At 40.4% G+C, this 20,710-nt stretch overlaps 1 protein-coding gene across 3 annotated transcripts in view; it reads left to right on the top strand.

Moving 5' to 3' along the window:
* Positions 1-20,710, top strand: part of itga11a (integrin, alpha 11a) — a 310,434-nt gene that overhangs the window by 168,797 nt on the left and 120,927 nt on the right. For all 3 annotated transcript variants that reach the window (XM_061887056.1, XM_061887057.1, XM_061887055.1), the window contains 6 exons: positions 9,549-9,663; positions 9,736-9,863; positions 9,967-10,115; positions 10,316-10,460; positions 14,762-14,927; positions 18,129-18,199. In XM_061887056.1, the coding sequence (XP_061743040.1) occupies positions 9,549-9,663; positions 9,736-9,863; positions 9,967-10,115; positions 10,316-10,460; positions 14,762-14,927; positions 18,129-18,199 (774 nt within the window). The remainder of the gene's footprint in view (positions 1-9,548; positions 9,664-9,735; positions 9,864-9,966; positions 10,116-10,315; positions 10,461-14,761; positions 14,928-18,128; positions 18,200-20,710) is intronic.

The raw sequence follows: 20,710 nt of genomic DNA, 5'->3' as shown, positions 1-20,710 counted from the left end.
CTTCACCAAGACGTCACTTAAATGAGATTCACGGTACCGGAGGGTCTTGTGAGATGACGCTGGCTGCTGCAAGATCATTATTATGAAAATATGACCGAGAGGAAGGCGAGAAACACTTTTTATATCAACAGACTCTCGCACCGTACCTTTCGTCAAAACTCTAAAGGCCGACTGCACATTTCCTATCTTCACAATAAAAGCCCTGCTTCATGCTGCCTGCGCTAACTAAATACGGAGTCTTGGAAAACTGGCGTGCACAAGCGATCCCTCAGAAAGCTGGCGTGCACATCACTTGTGCACGCCAGCTTTCCGAGACTCTTATTTTGTTAGCGCAGGCAGCATGAAGCAGGGCTTTTATTGTGAAGATAGGAAATGTGCAGTCGGCATTTAGAGTTTTGACGGAAGGGACGGCGCGAAAGTCTGTTGAAATAAAAAGTGTTTCTCGCCTTCCTCTCTGTCATTTTTTCATAATTATGAACTGGCAGCAGCCAGCGTCATCTCACAAGACCCTCGGGTGCCGTGAATGTCAATCAAGCAAGCTACGGAATTTGCCGCCAATGTTTTTCTTGTAAAGTGTATGGAAGCTGGATGAATTAGATGCCAAAAACCAACCACTTTCATGTGGTATTGTACAGAAAGGACAACTTTTTTTCTCCTCCATTTGAAAATGTGGGCGTTATCATCATTACTGTCTGATTCCAATCAATGCAAGTCATCAGAATCAGGTAATACACCAACTTATATTCTTGTCTTTGTGAAAGAAAGACATCTATATGTGTTACACATGCTTGTATTATCATTAAACACATTTAACTTGTTTTCAAAAATGTCTCTTTCATAAATAAATAAATATAAATGATATATATAAATGAGGTAGATCCCTCCAGTTGGTCAATTGAAAAGTAGCTCGCCTGCAGAAAAAGTGTGGGCACCCCTGATTTAGACATTGTAATCATGTATTTATAAATTATTAACGACATTCAAATTTTTTTTTTTTTTAGCCTCCCTCTAAAAAAAATCTTTAAAAAGTTTATTTCATGATGCAAGCATTCCACAAAACATTATATTTTCATCTGTCACACCTTAAAGGCCTACTGATATGAGATGTTCTTATTTAAACGAGGATAGCAGGTCCATTCTATGTGTCATACTTGATCATTTTGCGATATTGCCATATTTTTGCTGAAAGGATTTAGAAGAGAACATCCACGATAAAGGTCGCAACTTTTGGTCGCTAATAAAAAAAACCCTTGCCTTTACCGGAAGTAGCAGACGATGTGCGCGTGACATCACGGGTTGTAGGGCTCCTCACATCTGAACATCGTTTACGATCAGAGCCTCCAGCAGCAAGAAATATTCGGACCGAGAAAGCGACGAGTTCCCTATTAATAAGAGCGAGGATGAAAGATTTGTGGATGAGGAAAGTTAAAGTGAGGCACTTAAAAAAAAAAAAAGAAAAGAAAAGGCGACGGCTCCAGGCGGCGGCAGTGTGAGCGTTTCAGATGTAATTAGACACATTTACTAGGATAATTCTGGAAGATCCCTTATCTGCTTATTGTTTTAATAGTGTTTTCTTTTGACAAGAACAAGAAAGTTTGATCATATTACGCCTATACTGGCTCACCTGCACCGGCTTCCTGTGCACTTAAGATGTGACTTTAAGGTTTTACTACTTATGTATAAAATACTACACGGTCTAGCTACATCCTATCTTGCCGATTGTATTGTACCATATGTCCTGGCAAGAAATCTGCGTTCAAAAGACTCCGGCTAATTAGTGATTCCTAAAGCCCCAAAAAAGTCTGTGGGCTATAGAGCGTTTTCCGTTTGGGCTCCAGTACTCTGGAATGTCCTCCCGGTAACAGTTCGAGATGCTACCTCAGTAGAAGCATTTAAGTCTCACCTTAAAACTCATTTGTATACTCTAGCCTTTAAATAGACCTCCTTTTTAGACCAGTTGATCTGCCGCTTCTTTTCTTTTTCTCCTCTGTCCCCCTCTCCTTTGTGGAGGGGGTCCGGTCCGATGACCATAGATGAAGTACTGGCTGTCCAGAGTCGGGACCCAGGATGGACCGCTCGTCGGGACCCAGGATGGACCGCTCGCCTGTGTATCGGTTGGGGACATCTCTACGATGCTGATCCGTCTCCGTTTGGGATGGTTTCCAGTAGACGGGACTCTCGCTGCTGTCTTGGATCCGCTTTGAACTGAACTCTCGCGGCTGTGTTGGAGCCACAATGGATTGAACTTTCACAGTATCATGTTAGACCCGCTCGACATCCATTGCTTTCGGTCCCCTAGAGGGTGGGGGGGTGGGTCTAAGGTTTCTCATAGTCATCATTCTCACTGGCGTCCCACTGGGTGTGAATTCTCCCTGCCCATTGGGTGTGAGTTTTCCTTGCCCTTATGTGGGTTTTCCGAGGATGTCGTACTCGTAGTGGTTTGTACAGTCCTTTGAGGCATTTGTGATTTAGGGCTATATAAATAAACATTGATTGTGAGATTGTAAAGTTATACCTGAAAGTCGGATGGCTGCAGTGAACGCCAGTGTCTCTCAGAGAAGCCGAGGAGCCAAGATCACAGCTGCCTCTTTGAGCTGCAGGATGAGGTTTCATAATCCACGGAAGTCTCCGGTAAGAGCCGACTCACAATTTTCCCATCCAAAAACTTGCTTGTTGACGTAGAGAAACATGTTTGCATGACTGCTCTGTGTTAAAGCTTCACAACAAACAAACACCGGCTGTGTTTCAGTGCTAAAGGCAGCTGCAATCCACCGCTTTCCATCAACAGCATTCTTCTTTATAGTTTCCATTATTAATTGAACAAATTGCAAATTATTCAGCAACACAGATGTCCAATGTGTAATTATGCTATGAAAAGAGACGACTGTTAGCCGTAAGTGGTGCAGGGCTAATATGTCCCCTCCAACCCGAGACGTCACAAACACGCGTCATCATTCCGCGACGTTTTCAACAAGAAACTCTGCAGGAAATTTAAATTTGTAATTTAGTAAACTAAACCGGCCGTATTGGCATGTGTTGCAATGTTAATATTTCATCATTGATATATAAACTATCAGACTGTGTGGTCGGTAGTAGTGGGTTTCAGTAGGCCTTTAAAGGCCTTTTGACATCTGACACCCACAATTGAGGGATAACTGGCATCACTGAACAATCGATACCCTCACTAGTATGAAGAGTTGGGTGGAAAGAGAAAAAAGTAAGTTGCCAATTTTAAATTATTAGCTTTGTTATAGTGGGGTGTGTCTGCAAAAGTTGAACATTTACGCAAGAAATATACAAATCATAAAAATATTTTGGCCCGACTCATCAAAAACAAACGCTTATGACATATTATCAAAAAACAAAACAAATGACAAGTATGTTGACAAAGGATGACCAACCAAGACAGCTGATGTTGTTATTCAAGGTGCCTAATTAGGCCCTAAATGTGTTTTATGTGGCGAGAGATCATTGCAGTTAGAACGATATGTGTTTTTTTTTTTATTGTTGCATTGAATCTTTTAAGGGCTTCACGGTGGGACAGAGGTTAGTGCGTCTGCCTCACAATACGAAGTTCCTGCAGTCCTGGGTTCAAATCTAGGCTCAAGATCTTTCTGTGTGGAGTTTGCATGTTCTCCCCGTGAATACGTGTGTTCCCTCCGGGTACTCCGGCTTCCTCCCACTTCCAAAGACATGCACCTGGGGATAGGTTGATTGGCAACACTAAATTGGCCCTAGTGTGTGAATGTGAGTGTGAATGTTGTCTGTCTATCTGTGTTGGCCCTGCGATGAGGTGGCGACTTGTCCAGGGTGTACCCTGCCTTCCGCCCGATTGTAGCTGAGATAGGCGCCACCGCCCCCCGCGACCCCGAAAGGGAATAAGCGGTAGAAAATGGATGGATGGATGGATGAATCTTTTAATCAGTTTCTGGAGGCTGTTGACTTCAGTTTGTTTTGTTTAAAAAAAAAAAAAAATAGATAAAACATTATAAAATAATCAGTCCCTCCGGTTAAATGTTTTATTAATTGCCATTTCTTTTCTAAATCGCTCGACCTGTCATGCAGGCTTAAGGGCTAAAGCTGACTAGTTTCTTCTTAACCGCAGGGTGGTGATAACCCATTTACTACATTCCCGATTTTTATCAAAATAATGTACAGGTAATGTTTTTATTCACAGGGCCTAAAGACATGCTAAATGGAATTTGCGAACTATAAAATTGTGTGTGCTATTAGTGCTATTAGTGGGCAATAGTGGCTCGAGAGGAGCCAGATGAGGTGGTTCGGGCATCTGGTCAGGATGCCACCCGAACGCCTCCCTAGGGAGGTGTTTCGGTCACGTCCAACCGGTAAGAGGCCGCGGGAAAGATCCAGGACACGTTGGGAAGATTATATCTCCCGGCTTGCCTGGGAACGCCTCGGGATCCCCCGGGAGGAGCTGGACGGAGTGGCTGGGGAGAGGGAAGTCTGGGCTTCCCTGCTTAGGCTGCTGCCCCCACGACCCGACCTCGGATAAGCGGAGGAAGATGTATGGATGGATAGATGGATGGATTACCGGGGCGGTATAGCTCGATTGGTAGAGTGGCCGTGCCAGCAACTTGAGGGTTGCAGGTTTGATTCCCGCTTCCGCCATCCTAGTCACTGCCGTTGTGTCCTTGGGCAAGACACTTTACCCACCTGCTCCCAGTGCCACCCACACTGGTTTAAATGTAACTTAGATATTGGGTTTCACTATGTAAAGCGCTTTGAGTCACTAGAGAAAAGCGCTATATAAATATAATTCACTTCACTTCACATTAGTGGGTAAAAGATAAAAATTGCTAAAGTGGTGCAGACCGCCATTTTTGCCTCTATACTAGTGGTCACCATAGAAACACTCATTTACCTCCACATTTGTAGCATCTTATGGTCCAACATGTAGCATTTAGTGATGTTTTTGACATGCAGCACACAAATGTATTATTTACCACCTTTTCTGGGCTATATTGAAACTGAAGGTGTACTCTGGGAGACACTGCAGTATCAAAGTGTGATGGAAAATGGAAATGAAAAAAAAAATGCACATTCAAAGGAAGTTTTTTCATGCATATGAAAAGACCAAAGCCATTTAAAAAAAAATGTTAGCAGACACTGAAACGAAGCAATTGAATTTGTTTTAATGAGCCCCTTAAATCCTTCAGCAGCTACAACATTACTACTTGCTTAGCAGACGATACGTCTAATATTTTTATTTTTACTTTTGACGGTCCGTAAATGTTTACACGTGCACAGATGGAATGTTCTCTCTCAAAATTGTCTTTGCAGTGCTGTCGCCTTTTTTCGCACAGCCATTCGTGTAGATGCAAAACAGTTTCATTCTTGACGAGTCCCATTGCGAGTGCTAAATGACTATATAGAATAGAATAGAATTGACTTTATTGTCATTATATTTGCATATAACGAGATTAAAGACTCCAACTTAAAATGCGGTTGTGGGAACAAATATGGAGTAAAATAAATAACACAAGAAGGTAATAAAGGAAAAACTATCAATTTAAATAAACAGACTACTATCCACTAAAAATAATAAGCAATCCTGTACAATATACAAAACACTATAGAAATACAAAATACTGTACAATATACAGAACAACACAAGAGTACCGAAGTAATAAATAATAATCAGTGTCGGACGTATTGCACTCGAAGGGTAGTATTAATGCATTGTAGGGTATTAGGACAGGATATTGTACATTATAAGTTAGAGTTCAACATGGTGACAGCTCTGGGGGAAAAAAGCTGTCTCTGAGCCTGTTTGTTCTGGCTTTGATGCACCTGTAGCGCCTGCCCGATGATAGCAGGTGGAACAGATGGTAGCCAGGGTGTGTGCTGTCTTTGGTGATGGTTTTTGCTTTCTTGAAGCAACAGGAGTTATGTAAATCCATCAGGGAGGGGAGGGGGCGGTCGATGATTTTTTGCGCAGACTCTTAAGACCCTCTGAATCGCCTGTTTGTCTGCTTCAGTGCAGCTGGCGTACCACACTGTTATGCAGTACATAAGCAGGCTCTCGACAGCCAAGCGATAGAAGGTCATAATCAGCTGCCTCTCCAGTCTGTTCTTCCTCAGCACCCTCAGGAAGTGGAGTCTCCGCTGGGCCTTCCGGATGACCCCAGTTGTATTTTAGGTCCAGGACAGGTCAGCAGATATGAGGGTGCCGAGGAACTTGAAGGAGCTGACTCTCTCCGCCTCCTCGCCGTTGATGTAGAGTGTTTTTCCTGAAGTCAAAGATGATATTTTGAGATATTGAAATATTTGCATCTCCTCATAGCATTTTGGGCATTTTGACAATCAACATTGAACCCCTGGAGGAAAAAAAAATGGGATCCAAAACCTTGGAGGATGTTCATTCAGTTGTTAGATTTTGTCGATAACAGACATGACACAAAACTATAGTAATTGCAAAAGGCAACTTTTTGGCTTAAAGAAACACTTAAAGAAACCAAGAATGTAATTTTTCGATCAAGCAAAGTAAAAAAAATAATAATAAAATGGGAATAACTCAATTCTGAGGAAAAACTTGTGAAAATATGAAAAAGAAACAAACAGTATTGACAAAGTATTTTCTTCATCAAATCAATCTCACTTAAAGTTTCTCTGATTGCTGCTGTTAGATCAACTGTGCAGGTTGTAGTCTTGTCATGGACCATTGTCTTCAACATTCACCACAGATTTTTAACTGGATAGAGATTCAGACTTTTTGCTGGCCATGACATTGACCTTATGTATCGTTTTCTTCAACAAACATTTCTACAGTTTTTGCTCTATGGCAAGATACATAATCATCTTAAAAAATGATGTCATCGTCCACAAATATTACTTTGATGGATGGAATAAGAAATGTGTCCAAATTGTCAATATAAACTTGACATGACATTTTCCTGACATGCAGCTTCATATCATCAATGACTGTGAAAATCTGCATGTTTTCTTCAGGCGGTTGTCTTCATAACTATCATTGGAACGACACTAAACAAAAATTTCTAGCATCATCACTGAATATTACTTTCATCCAGTCATCCATAGTCTATGATTGCTTTTCCTTAGCCAATTGTAACCTTGTCTTTTGCCTGTCTAGGTGTGAATGACGGCTTTCATTTAGTTTATTTTGTATTTAGATCCCATTTTCTTTGTCTTACTGTTTCTTACAGTTAAGTCACAGACAGTGACTCCAGTTTCTGCCTATTTGTTCTTTTTTTTGTGGCATTTTCTGTTTTTAAGACATATTGCTTTAAATATTCTGTCTAGACCCTTTGATGTTTTATTTGGTCTACCAGTACGCTTGCTTTTTACAACCTTTCCATGGCGTTTGTACTTGGTTCAGATTTCAGACACAGCTGACTGTGAACAATCAACATCTTTTACAACTTTGTGTGATGATTTACTTTTTTGAAAAAGTTTGATACTTTGTTTCAACGGACATATCCTGTGTTGGAGTCAATGATTCCTGCCAATCTACCTGGCGCAACAGCTCTCAAAGGTGTGAAAACTTTTAGGTGTTAGCTTTGGAAATGAACATTTATTGTTTTGTTTTGTTTCTTCTCAGAATTGAGTGATTCCATAATTTTCCACTTGATCTAAAAAATAAACTGTTAATGAATACCACAGTTTATATTTTTAATGAATGTTATTGTTTCTTAAAGCCAGAATGTTGCCATTTGGAATGACTATAGTTTTGTGTCCTGTCTTTTGTCTGTTTTTTTCCCCCAAGTCTGGTGATTCCATAATTGTTTTCTTAAAGTCATATATTCTGCACATACACAAAGACAGACACACTAGATTGAGTCTGCTCTCTATTCCAGTTAATTTCAGTGACACAATCTACTTACAGTATAGAGAGCCTATGGCCGGCTTGGTTTCAGAGTTTGTACCAAACATGGCGCCCTTTAGTCACTTGAAGGGCTTTTGACAAATAATTTAGGAAATTGTCCCATCAGACTGTCTCTGATTGGTTAAATGTCCCTCAAGTGATTTGTGGCACCAACTCTGAAACCAAGTTGGCCATACTCTCTCTATCCATGACTCTGCTATGTAGAAACTAGAGATGCGCAGATAGGCAATTATATCATCCGCATCCGCATCACCAAAGTCGCCGTCCACCCGAACCAACATTTTGTCAGGACCGTACCCGCCCGCCAACCGCCCGCTAAAATACGTCAGAGGCTGTCCGCCTTTACCACTCACAGAACTATTTAAACCTGTTTCACAGAGTAATGATGGCATTTGGAGACGCTAATGTTCCCGCGACTATCCAATAGCGTTCATCCTGATTACAAGAATATGGGGGTGCAGTGAAGCCATTGACTTAGACACGTTCAACAACATGTACGAACCGATTGTTGGTTCAGCAACATGTTGTGTTCAATTACACGTTCAAGAATGAAAGGCATACTGGGTGATACAGAGTACACTGATGGTTGTGATATAAACAACTTTAACACTTACTAATATGCGCCACGCTGTGAAGCCACACAATACAAGATTGACAAACACATTTCGGGAGAACATCCTCACAGTAACACAACATAAACGCAACACAACAAATACCCATAATCTTTTGTATCCGTGACACCCCTGAATATATTTTACACCCCCGCTCCCCCAACCCCGCCTACCTTACCGACGCACGGGGGGGGTGGCGGGGTTTGTTGCTAGCGGGATGTATAAAATAGTCAGGATGTGTCATGAATACAAAGGATTATGGGTATTTGCTGTGTTGCATTTATTTTGTGTTACTGTGAGGATGTTCTCCCGAAATGTGTTTGTCGTTCTTAATTGGTGTGGCTTCACAGCGTGGCGCATATTACTAAGAGTGTTAAAATTGTTTGTATCACAACCATTATTGTACTCTGTGTCACCCAGTATGCCTTGCAGTCGTGTGCGTATTGCAGCGGAAGCCACACACAACATGATGCTGGACTGACTAGCAGATCGTACATGTTGTAGTAGGCGGCAAAGCCAATGGCTTCATAGCACGCCCTAAGACTTACTATCTGGGTGACTACCAGCAATCATTCAGGAGAATAAAAGCGTCTTTTATTGTCTATCCCAGAACCATGCATATCAAATATTTCCGCATGGTTCAACCGCCACCCGCCCGTATCTAATTAAAATCTATTTTTTCGTCATGTCAACCGCCCGACCCACGGTTTATCCGCGGACTCCGCGGATGAGACCCTAGTAGAAACGTAGTACCGCTATCAAGTTTGGACATGTTTTAATCCATGCAAACCTTTAGTTGATCAGGCCCACATTATAATAAAATACAAGTGCAAACAGATCTCATTATCTGGACATTTCCAAGATCAAACTATTCGGTTTGGAATCTGTTGTTTAACAGCATATTTTTAACTTTCATAGTATCTACAAATATGCGGATGTCAATGATTGAAAGTAATAAAATAGGTGGAAGGATTAAACATTCAACATAAATTCTGTCATGCTCTTAACATGAAAGACTCTGCTCTTGATTAAAAAACGGACTGAAACTTAAATAATTGTCTTTGATGTTGCAGGCCTGTGGGCCACTATGGTCCTACGAATGCGGAAGCTCTTACTACAGCACTGGAATATGCTCCAGAGTCAACGCCAGCTTCAAGTTCTCCAGAACAATTGCACCTGCCTTTCAGAGTTAGTGTCACGCCCACCTTCACTAATAAAATATCTAACGGGCATCTGGATAATTGAAATCTGTTTTCTTAGGATGTGAGACCTATATGGACATTGTGATCGTTCTGGATGGCTCAAACTCCATCTACCCTTGGTATGAAGTGCAGGCATTTCTTATTAACATTCTTCAGAAGTTCTACATCGGACCGGGTCAAATACAGGTGGGTAAGAATTGTGCTTTGTCGTTTATCGACATTTTTACTTTCAGAACATTTTGCTGGAGCTGTACTGATTGTGGTCGGTCATTGTGTCTCCCTGGGTCAGGTTGGAGTTGTTCAGTACGGCGAAAAGGTTGTGCACGAGTTCAAACTCAATGATTTCAAATCTGTTGAGGAAGTGGTGAAAAGAGCTCGCAGTATCGACCAGCGAGGCGGCGAGGAGACCAACACGGCTCTTGGTATCAACATAGCACGGTACTTACCACCATTCTGTGTATATATGAGCAGCGTAGCTACTTTGCTTTCTGCATCCTCCTAAGAACCAGAATCCTCTGCAGTTGGCGTTTGTGTTTTGCATAACAAGGCAATTTTTTTCCCGGAATGTGTACCTCTGACAAAAACTAAACTAACTAAAAACAAAGACGCTGATTCTCAAGACCATGCTTCTGTTTCAGCTCCGAAGCGTTCAAACAAGGAGGTCGACGTGGCGCCAAGAAAGTGATGATCGTAATAACGGACGGAGAATCACACGACAGTCCCGATCTCCAACCAGCCATAGAGGAGAGTGAGAAGGATGGAATCACCCGTTATGCCATCGCAGTGAGTCTGCTAGACCTATTACTCACCTGGGTTCTCGCTCCTGTTTTATGAGCCTCAACTTACTCTTCTGATGGCTACTAAATTTCTAGCCTGTTACCAGTAATGACCTCATGGGTTCAAGCAGAACACTTATGTTAACACCGCAGCCAAAAAACACGCACAGACCCAAACTCTGCTCAGTGGAAGTGCAATTAAACGTGTAGAATGATGTCATCCAGGCCACGTGATCCAGTGGTTTGTTCCTCTACTGGCGTTTGCTGACAACACTCTTTATTCCACCTACGTAGCCTTTACAGCCAAGTGGAATTGGCAAAGGCAAAACCATTCTAAGACCAAATGAACCAAAGTGGACAAGAGGAATTCCACCAAAGATGTGATGTTACTTGTTCTTGTTTCCATTCTAAACCTAATAAAACACAGGGAAAACTAGTCAAAATGTGTATTGGCCCATCTCCAGAAGCTTTATTTCATTTTGAGCTGTAGATGACTCATTTTGAGTAACAGGACTGAAAGTAAGTAAAATAATGAGTTTTTAGCATAGAATGACCAAATACAGGAAATATAGCCACACTGTCCTTAAAGGCCTACTGAAACCCACTACTACCGACCACGCAGTCTGATAGTTTATATATCAATGATGAAATATTAACATTGCAACACATGCCAATACGGCCTTTTTAGTTTACTAAATTGCAATTTAGAATTTCGAGCGAAGTATCCTGTTGAAAACGTTGCGGTATAATGACAAGTATGATGGCGCGTGACGTCACGGATTATAGTGGACATGTTGTTCCAGCCCCGATCCCAATTATAAGTCGTCTGCTTTAATCGCATAATTACACGGTATTCTGGACATCCGTGTTAATGAGTCTTTTGCAATTTGTTCAATTAATAATGGAGACGTCAAAGAAGAAAGATGTAGGTGGGAAGTGGTGTATTGCGGCTGCCTTTAGCAACACAAACACAGCTTGTGTTTCCTTGTTTGCATTCCCGAAAGATGACGGTGAAGCTTTACTATGGAACAGAACGGTCAAGCGAACATGGTTCCCTACCACATGTTAGACGGCAGGTTTCGGTGAGAAAATTGTGGCGATAAGTCGGCTCTTACCGTAGACATGAGCGGATAGCTTGCGTCGTTCCTTGTGCACCTGTCAAAGAGGCAGCTCCGGACTCTCTTGTCTCCTCCGACCGGCCGCCCCCCAAACGTAGGATGCTTCCACCGTGGAGGAGGGGGAAAAAAAGCTCAGCCCGGCCCAAACGGCTCCCTTCGCTTTGCCTCGTCGAGAAAAGTGGCTTCCCTCAGAGACACTGGCGGTCGCCACACCCCTCCGATTTTCAGGTACCATATAATCTCACTAAAACACTAGTAACACAATAAGCCGATAAGGGATTTTCCAGAATTATCCTAGTAAATGTGTCTAATAACATCTGATACGCTCCAATTGCCGTCTTTTTTAAATTTATTTTATTTTATTTTTTTTTTCTAGTCCTTCACTCTAACTTTCCTCATCCACAAATCTTTCATCCTCGCTCAAATTAATGGGGAAATCGTTGCTTTCTCGGTCAGAATCGCTCTCGCTGCTGGTGGCTATCATTGTAAACAATGTTCAGATGTGAGGAGCTCCACAACCCGTGACGTCACGCGCACATCGTCTGCTACTCCCGGTACAGGCAAGGCTTTTTATTAGCGACCAAAAGTTGCGAACTTTATCGTCGATGTTCTCTACTAAATAAATCCCTTCAGCAAAAATATGGCAATATCGCGAAATAATCAAGAATGACACATAGAATGGACTTGCTATCCCCGTTTAAATAAGAAAATCGCATTTCAGTAGGCCTTTAAGCTTATTACATGTTGACATCAAGTATATTCCCGCTGTTCAACAAGAAAAAAAAAGATCAAGTATATTCCCGCTGTTCAACAAGAAAAAAAAAGATCCCCCTCATCATTGTCAAAATATGTAAGAAACAGAATTATTAAAGACTTTTTGTTATTAGCGTCAACATTTCCCGTTACAAAATGTGCGTTCCATTTTTCATAAATAGATCTTTTTCAGTAATGCTAGTTTTAGAATGAGCCACAGGTCGTTCAATAAATGACTGTCAACCGTCTTAGAGTAACAGGATTAAGTAAAAACTCAGAAACATGACTAAAGTGTGAATTGTGTTTTTGTGGAAAAAACAGTTGACATTATGTTCAATTTTGTTTCATTGTATCCATTAAACTGTATCCAATTGTATTTACAATCCGCAAAGTATGTGAAAATACCGTCTAAACGAAATGCCACAAATTCAGTCGACTATTTTGAATATCCATCCATCCATTTCCTACCGCTTGTCCCTTTTTGGGGTGGCGGGGGGTGCTGGAGCCTATCTCAGCTGAATATTCTGTTTTAAATATCTTCAGCAATTTCCGAAAAACCTACATCGCTTTAGAAACACTTTTGCACTCTGCCCATATAATCAGATCAGGCAAAAATGGAAATAGATGTTCTGTTCATCATTCACAATCCCTATGTAAGACAAGAACACAAACTTTGCTGTTTTTATGCATTCAAAATCATAATTTTAGTAAATAGCTAACACAATTGAGAGAGGGTCTTCTATTGCTCCCAGTATACCCGCTAGAAAACGTGCAGAAACCGCCAACAATTATTTATTTACATGTCGTGACCTGAAAATTAAAGAAATATGAGCGATATTCTTTAATTATCAGGTCCCAACATGGAAATAAATAATTGTTTGCGGTTTCTGCATGTAAGCGGTAGAAAATGGATGGATGGATGAGCGATATTGTTATTATGAGCGCCAACGCAGACGGTCTATTTACGCTGGAATTGTTGACACAGTGCTTCTGTTTCGTATCAAACTTTCTAAAGGTTTATTCTAATTCATGCATCTCTCACCTGGTAGTAGACAAATCTGGCCTGAACCGAGAGGCTGGTTGACTTTCACATCCACCGCGATGGCAAAAACAACGTAGTTGCGGCAAGTTTTTAAAACTCTCTTTGTGAGGATTGCGATTGGAATTTAATCTAGACGGAATTATGTGGGAGTCCCGTCGGTCGCATTCCAGCATGAGTGGAAATTGTTCAGTAAGTATTTGTTTTTTTATGCTTAGTTTGTATGTTTAGCATCTAACAATGTTGCAGATGCTATATAGTGTTGCGATAAAGCTGCATCTTTTTAGCACTCGGCTTCTAAAACTTTTTGCTCATCTTCTTTGTGTTCGGGCTCAAAAATATAAGGTTCAGAATCATAATTTTTCCCAAAGTAATTATTGTTGGCTCTCACAAAGTCTGCTTGATTGGCATTGTTGTTGATGGGAAACGGATCTGTGGTTTCTAATGCTACATCACGGATCACGTGGGATAATGTTGGAATAATGAGAACCAGGAACATTGAAAAAAGATAAGATATCTTAATTATTTAAATCAGTGGTTCTCAAATGGGGGTACGCGTACCCCTGGGGGTACTTGAATTTTGCCAAGGGGTACTCGAGATTTATTTTTAAATATTCTAAAAATAGCAACAATTCAAAAATCCTTTAGAAATATATTTATTGAATAATACTTCAACAAAATATGAATGTAAGTTCATAAACTGTGAAAAGAAATGCTACAATGCAATACTCAGTGTTGACGGCTAAATTTTTTTGTGGGCATCTTCCGTAAATATTGATGTTAAATATTTATTTTTTTGTGAAGAAATGTTAAGAATTAAGTTGATAAATCCAGATGGATCTCTATTACAATCCCCAAAGAGGGCACTTTAAGTTGATGATTACTCATGTGTAGACATCTTTATTTAGAATTGAATCACTTGTTTATGTTTGTTTTCAGTAACTTTTTATATCTTTTTTTCCAAATAGTTCAAGAAAGACCTCTACAAATGAGCAATATTTTGCACTGTTATACAATTTAATAAATCCAAAACTGATGACATAGTGCTGTATTTTACTTCTTTTTCTGTTTTTTTCAACCGAAAATGCTTTGTTCTGGCTAGGGGGTACTTGGACCTAAAAAAAATGTTCACAGGGGGTACATCGCTGAAAAAAGGTTGAGAACCACTGATTTAAATGATGGTCAAATCTGATTTTAGCGAAGTGGTGACAGACAACAAATTATTTTAAAAAAATGTATTTCAAGGTAATTCATATTTTAGGTAGAAATGTGCAAGACACTGCCTGATTAAAACATGTTTGTTTTTTCCCAGGGAAGTGAATGGCACTTATTCGAGAGAATGGCCCATGACTAAGAAATATTTTCCTTTAAGCCCATCCGGAATTGTGTGTTCCACAGGTTCTTGGCTACTACAACCGAAGAGGAATCAACCCTGAGGCTTTCCTCAATGAGATCAAATACATTGCCAGCGATCCAGATGACAAACACTTCTTTAACGTTACGGATGAGTCGGCACTAAAGGACATCGTGGATGCGCTTGGCGAACGAATCTTCAGTTTGGAAGGTTTGCTTGATAATCCTTTTGCTTCGCAAGTTGAGTCTCTGTTTGCCTGCCTGGTCCTGGTGAGCTTTTTCTTTCAGAAAATCGAGAATAATCTCACCGAAAAATCTGCAGATGATTTGTCGATTGTTCTGTTTGTCATTGTACTACTTTTTAAGCTCTAATAGTCAGGCCAGTGCTGACAGGCCATATGCTGCTACTCTCTGTCACTAATGAAAATTAGCTATTTTAAATCAAATTATTAGACAGCACTAATAGTATGATTTGATGCAGTTCTGAACCACTCTTACCAGAATAATATAGTGCAAGATTAGTGCAGACTTCTCCTCAGTCATACAGTATCTCATAATAATAAAGAATCCCCCCTAAAACAAATCCTGAATCTAGACGGTGATCTGGATTACCCTTACAACCTTATACCATTATTGACATTTTCTGAAAGTTACATCAAAATTGGACCATAACTTTTTGAGCTGTGTTGAAAACTGACAAACAGACAGACAAACCACAACAAATACGTAACCTCCTGGCAGAGGTAATTGATCAAATGAAATTGATTAATGATAAAATGTACATGTCTGCGCATGTTTTATTTATTTTTTTATTTTTCTGTTCTTCTGTCGCTTCCAAACAGGTTGCAGGAGAGTTTGGAATAAAATAAATGTAGTGAACACTCTTATCAGTCGTAGACTTTATTGGTTCCCAACACAGAAGTTGAGCATTGTAACTTAAATGTAGTATAATATAGTCATAGAAATAATCCGGATCACCACCAAAGTTTAGTGACTTGTTTATTATCCCATTCCTGAGGTTCCTTGAAAGTTTCATCACAAAGCGCCTATAAACTTTCTGAGTTATGCTGTTAACTAACAAACTTATTACCTAAAAAGCACAATTAAATTGGTAGCATTGGTAAAACACTTCTCAAATTTGCTCTCATTAGATTGCAGAGTGGTCATAACGTTGCTACATATCGTCTTGAGAACCGACTAACTTTTGTTTATTTATTTTGTCAGAGTTTAACAATTTGGGGTAGAAATAGTCGTGTTATGCAAAACTCAAATGTCCACTGCAGAGGACGCAGGTTCTCAGGACGAAATACAGCCTATATATATATATATATATATATATATATATAAATATATACAGTAGGGCAGCACGGTGACACAGGGGTTAGTGCATGTGACTCACAATACGAAGGTCCTGAGTAGTCCTGAGTTCAATCCCGGGCTCGGGATCTTTCTGTGTGGAGTTTGCATGTTCTCCCCGAGAATGCGTGGGTTCCCTCCGGGTACTCCGGCTTCCTCCCACCTCCAAAGACATGCACCTGGGGATAGGTTGATTGGCAACACTAAATTGGCCCTAGTGTGTGCATGTGAGTGTGAATGTTGTCTATCTGTGTTGGCCCTGTTATGAGGTGGCGACTTGTCCAGGGTGTACGCCGCCTTCCGGCCGAATGCAGCTGAGATAGGCTTCAGCACCCCCAGCGACCCCAAAAGGGACAAGCGGTAATAAATGGATGGATGGATGGATGGATTTATACAGTACAGGCCAAAGGTTTGGACACACCTTCTCAATCAATGTGTTTTCTTTATTTTCATGACTATTTACATTGTAGATTGTCACTGAAGGCATCAAAACTATGAATGAACACAAACGGAGTTATGTACTTCACAAAAAAAGGTGATATAACTGAAAACATGTTATGTATTATAGTTTCTTCAAAAAAGCCACCCTTTGCTCCGATTACTGTTTTGCACACTCTTGGCATTCTCTCAATGAGCTTCAAGCACACCTGTGAAGTGAAAAGCATTTCAGGTGACTACCTTTTGAAGTTCATCGAAAGAATGCCAAAAGTGCGCGAAGCAGTAATCAGAGCAAAGGGTGGCTATTTTGAAGGAACTAGAATATAGAACATGTCTTCAATTATTTCACCTTTTTTAGTGAAGTACATAACTCCACATGTTTTCATTCATAGTTTTGATGCCTTCAGTGACAATCTACATTGTAAATAGTCATGAAAAAAAAAGAAAACGCATTGAATGAGAAGGTGTGTCCAAACTTTTGGCCTGTACTATATATATATATATATATATATATATATATATATATATATATGTTGATTGATTTATGGTCTGATAGTGGGTCGTCAAATTGCATTTTTTTTCCCAAAAGTATGTATTCTGCTACAGTGGGGAAAAAATTTATTTAGTCAGCCGCCGATTGTGCAAGTTCTCCCACTTAAAATGATGACAGAGGTCTGTAATTTTCGTCATTGGTACACTTCAACTGTGAGAGACAGAATGTGAAAAAAAAAATCCAAGAATTCATATCGTAGGAGTTTTTAAGAATTTATTTGTAAATTATGGTGGAAAATAATTATTTGGTCAACCATTTAAAGCTAATCACTGATGGAAGGAGGTTTTGACTCAAAATCTTACGATACATGGCCCATTCATTCTTTCCTTAACACGGATCAATCGTCCTGTCCCCTTAGCAGAAAAACAGCCCCAAAGCATGATGTTTCCACCCCCATGCTTCACAGTAGGTGTGTTGTTCTTGGGATGCAACTCAGTATTCTTCTTCCTCCAAACACGACGAGTTGAGTTTATACCAAAAAGTTCTATTTTGGTTTCATCTGACCACATGACATTCCCCCAATCCTCAGCTATATCATTTCTGTATCCATTTTGGTATAAACTCAACTCGTCGTGTTTGGAGCAAGAAAAATACTGAGTTGCGCCCCAAGAACACCACACCTACTGTGAAGCATGGGGGTGGAAACATCATGCTTTGGGGCTGTTTTTCTGCTAAGGGGACAGGACGATTGATCCGTGTTAAAGAAAGAATGAATGGGGTCATGTATCGTGAGATTTTGAGCCAAAACCTCCTTCCATCAGTGGGAGCTTTGAATGGTTGACCAAATACTTATTTTCCACCATAATTTACAAATAAATTATTTAGAATTCCTACAATGTGAATTCCTTAATTTTTTTTCCACATTCTGTCTCTCACAGTTGAAGTGTACCTATGATGAAAATTACAGACCTCTGTCATCATTTTAAGTGGGATAACTTGCACAATCTGACTAAATACTTTTTTGCCCCACTGATATTAAAAAATATGATCAAAGTGATCACTCACTATATAAGTATGGAACGTGCAATCAACTTGCTTACAGTGGATATTTCTTTGTCGACACAGGAACGAGTAAAAATGGGACAGCGTTTGGTCTCCAGATGTCTCAAGCTGGATTCTCCGCTCACAATGTGGAGGTCAGTCGTATTTATGCTACCAAATCTGTCATCATATGGAGCAACACATAATGTCTCAATCCTGTCATAACTTTGCCTCATAAGCCCCCCATTTATCCCTTTTCACTCCCTTCCAGAGGTGCCCAAAGGGCTAGGTGATCCCGATTTTCCACTTAAGTCAAGCGGCAATGGGAAATAAAAGGCGGCTCGGTCTTCAGGGAGACATATTAGTTAATAGCTGGGATACATTTGGCCACTTTAGCTGCATCATGGGTTGCTATTTTCCTTTTTTTTGCTTCGGGACAGCCATCTGGGGGACACAGCAGGCGGGGGGGGGGGGCGGGGGGGGGGATGGAAGGCATGTCTCTTATGCAACAACCATAGCTACTGTTTATTAAACTATATGAATGTTTTACTTGAAATGTGCCAATAAAAATGTGTTAGCTTTCAAATATCCCTTCACAGTGGGATTTGTCGAGACATTTATCCTTCTTAAAATATATAAAAAGAAGATTATTTGCAGATGGATGACTGAAAAGTTCGGAAATTCTGTCCACTAGGCCAGATTCCTTAGATGGTCCTCAACAGTCAACCTGAGAGTTGAGAGAAGGATAACTTATTGGAAAGAATGTTGGGGCTTTAAAAGAGGAAAAAAATGTCCTGAAGGCACAGATGTTTTTTTGGGTGATTTTTGGGCCATATACTTCCCAGACATTTTATACATCAGCTTTTATGGTTTATCCAGATGTTGTTTGTTTAGCATGCATAACCCCGGTCTTTGTAGTTGGAGTTAATTGCTTAGATGCAAACAATACTGTATCCGCGATACGTCAACTGAGAATAGGCCCCTGACATCCAGCATTAATGTCATCTTTACCAAGCAGAAACGCACAGGAGCACATGTGGGAAATCTCTTTGCATGGTTCACCTTCAGATGGTAACACTTAATGCATGCCTTGATGGACAAACCCAGCAGAATCCACACATTCAGCACAAGTCGTCTTTAAATGTCACACAAATCTCGAACAAGGGGACCACGATTAGACAACTCTTCCACTCCTTTGGGTCCCCTCTAATGCCGACAACGCTGGGACTTATTTCATAGTTTTGGACCATTAAATGATATCAACAGGTAAAATTCACCCCAAAATATAAACAGTAGGGATTTTAGGCTAATTTCATCATCTACGGTCCGTAATATCATCAAATGGTTCAGAGAATCTGGAGAAATCACTACACATAAGCAGCAAAGCTGAAAACCACCACCATGCCTGTGACTTTCGATCCCTCAGGCAGTACTGCATCAAAAAAGCAACATTAGTGTGTAAAGGATATCACCGCATCGGTTCAGGAACACTTCAGAAAACCACTGTCAGTAACTAAAGTTTATCACGACATTTGTAAGTGCAAGTTAAAACTCTAGTATGGAAAGCGAAAGCAAATTTGTCAACAACACCCAGAAACGCTGCCGGCTTACCTGGGCCCGAGCTCATCTAAGATGGACTGATGCAAAGTGGAAAAGTGTTCTGTGGTCTGAGGAGTCCACATTTCAAATAGTTTTTGGAAACTGTGGACGTCGTGTCCTCCGGAACAAAGAGGAAAAGAACCATCCTCGTTGTTATAGGCGCAAAGTTGAAAAGCCAGCATCTGTGATGGTATGGGGGTGTATTAGTGCCAAAGGCATGGGTAAGTTACACATCTGTGAAGGCTCCATTAATGCTGAAAGGTACATACAGGTTTTGGAGCAGCAAATGTTGCCATCCAAGCAACGTTATCATGGACGCCCCTGCTTATTTCAGCAAGACAATGCCAAGCTATGTGTTACAACAGTGTGGCTTCATAGTAAAAGAGTGCGGGTACTAGACTGGCCTGCCTGTAGTCCAGACCTGACTCCCATTGAAAATGTGTGGCACAATATGAAGCCTAAAATACTCCAACAGAGACCCCGGACTGTTGAACAACTTAAACTGTACATCAAGCAAGAATGGGAAAGATATCCATCTGAAAAGCTTCAAAAAAGCTGGCACGGGTGTCAAATAAGACTGAGAAAGTTGAGGTATGCTCATCAAACACTTATCTGAAACATCCCACAGGTGAACAGGCTAAATGGTCTCAAAAATTGGTCTTCTCAGTTCCCAAACGTTTACTGAGTGTTGTTAAAAGGAAAGGCCATGAAGCACAGTGGTAAAAATGTCCCTCTGCCAACTTTTTTGCAATGCATTGCTGCCATTAAATTCTAAGTTAATGATTTATGTCCAAAAAAAAAAATTAGTTTCTCAGTTCGAACATTAAATAAATATCTTGTCTTTGCAGTCTATTCAATTGAATATAAGTTGAAAAGGGTTCGCAAATCATTGTATTCTGTTTTTTATTTACAAATTACACAACATGCTATATTTACTGGTTTTTGGGTTTTGTACTTCACTGAGAGAATCCAAACAGAAAATCTCCAACTCGGCACTTTAATCAGGCCCGTCTTCCAAAAACACCATGTTTGTCCAAAATATTGTAAAATTCAATAACATATTTAGA

Source organism: Nerophis ophidion, linkage group LG25 (assembly GCF_033978795.1).
Source record: "Nerophis ophidion isolate RoL-2023_Sa linkage group LG25, RoL_Noph_v1.0, whole genome shotgun sequence".
Taxonomy (NCBI): Eukaryota; Metazoa; Chordata; class Actinopteri; order Syngnathiformes; family Syngnathidae; genus Nerophis; species Nerophis ophidion.
Note: the sequence above shows the minus strand (reverse complement) of the source record. Positions and strands in the feature narration are given on the sequence as shown.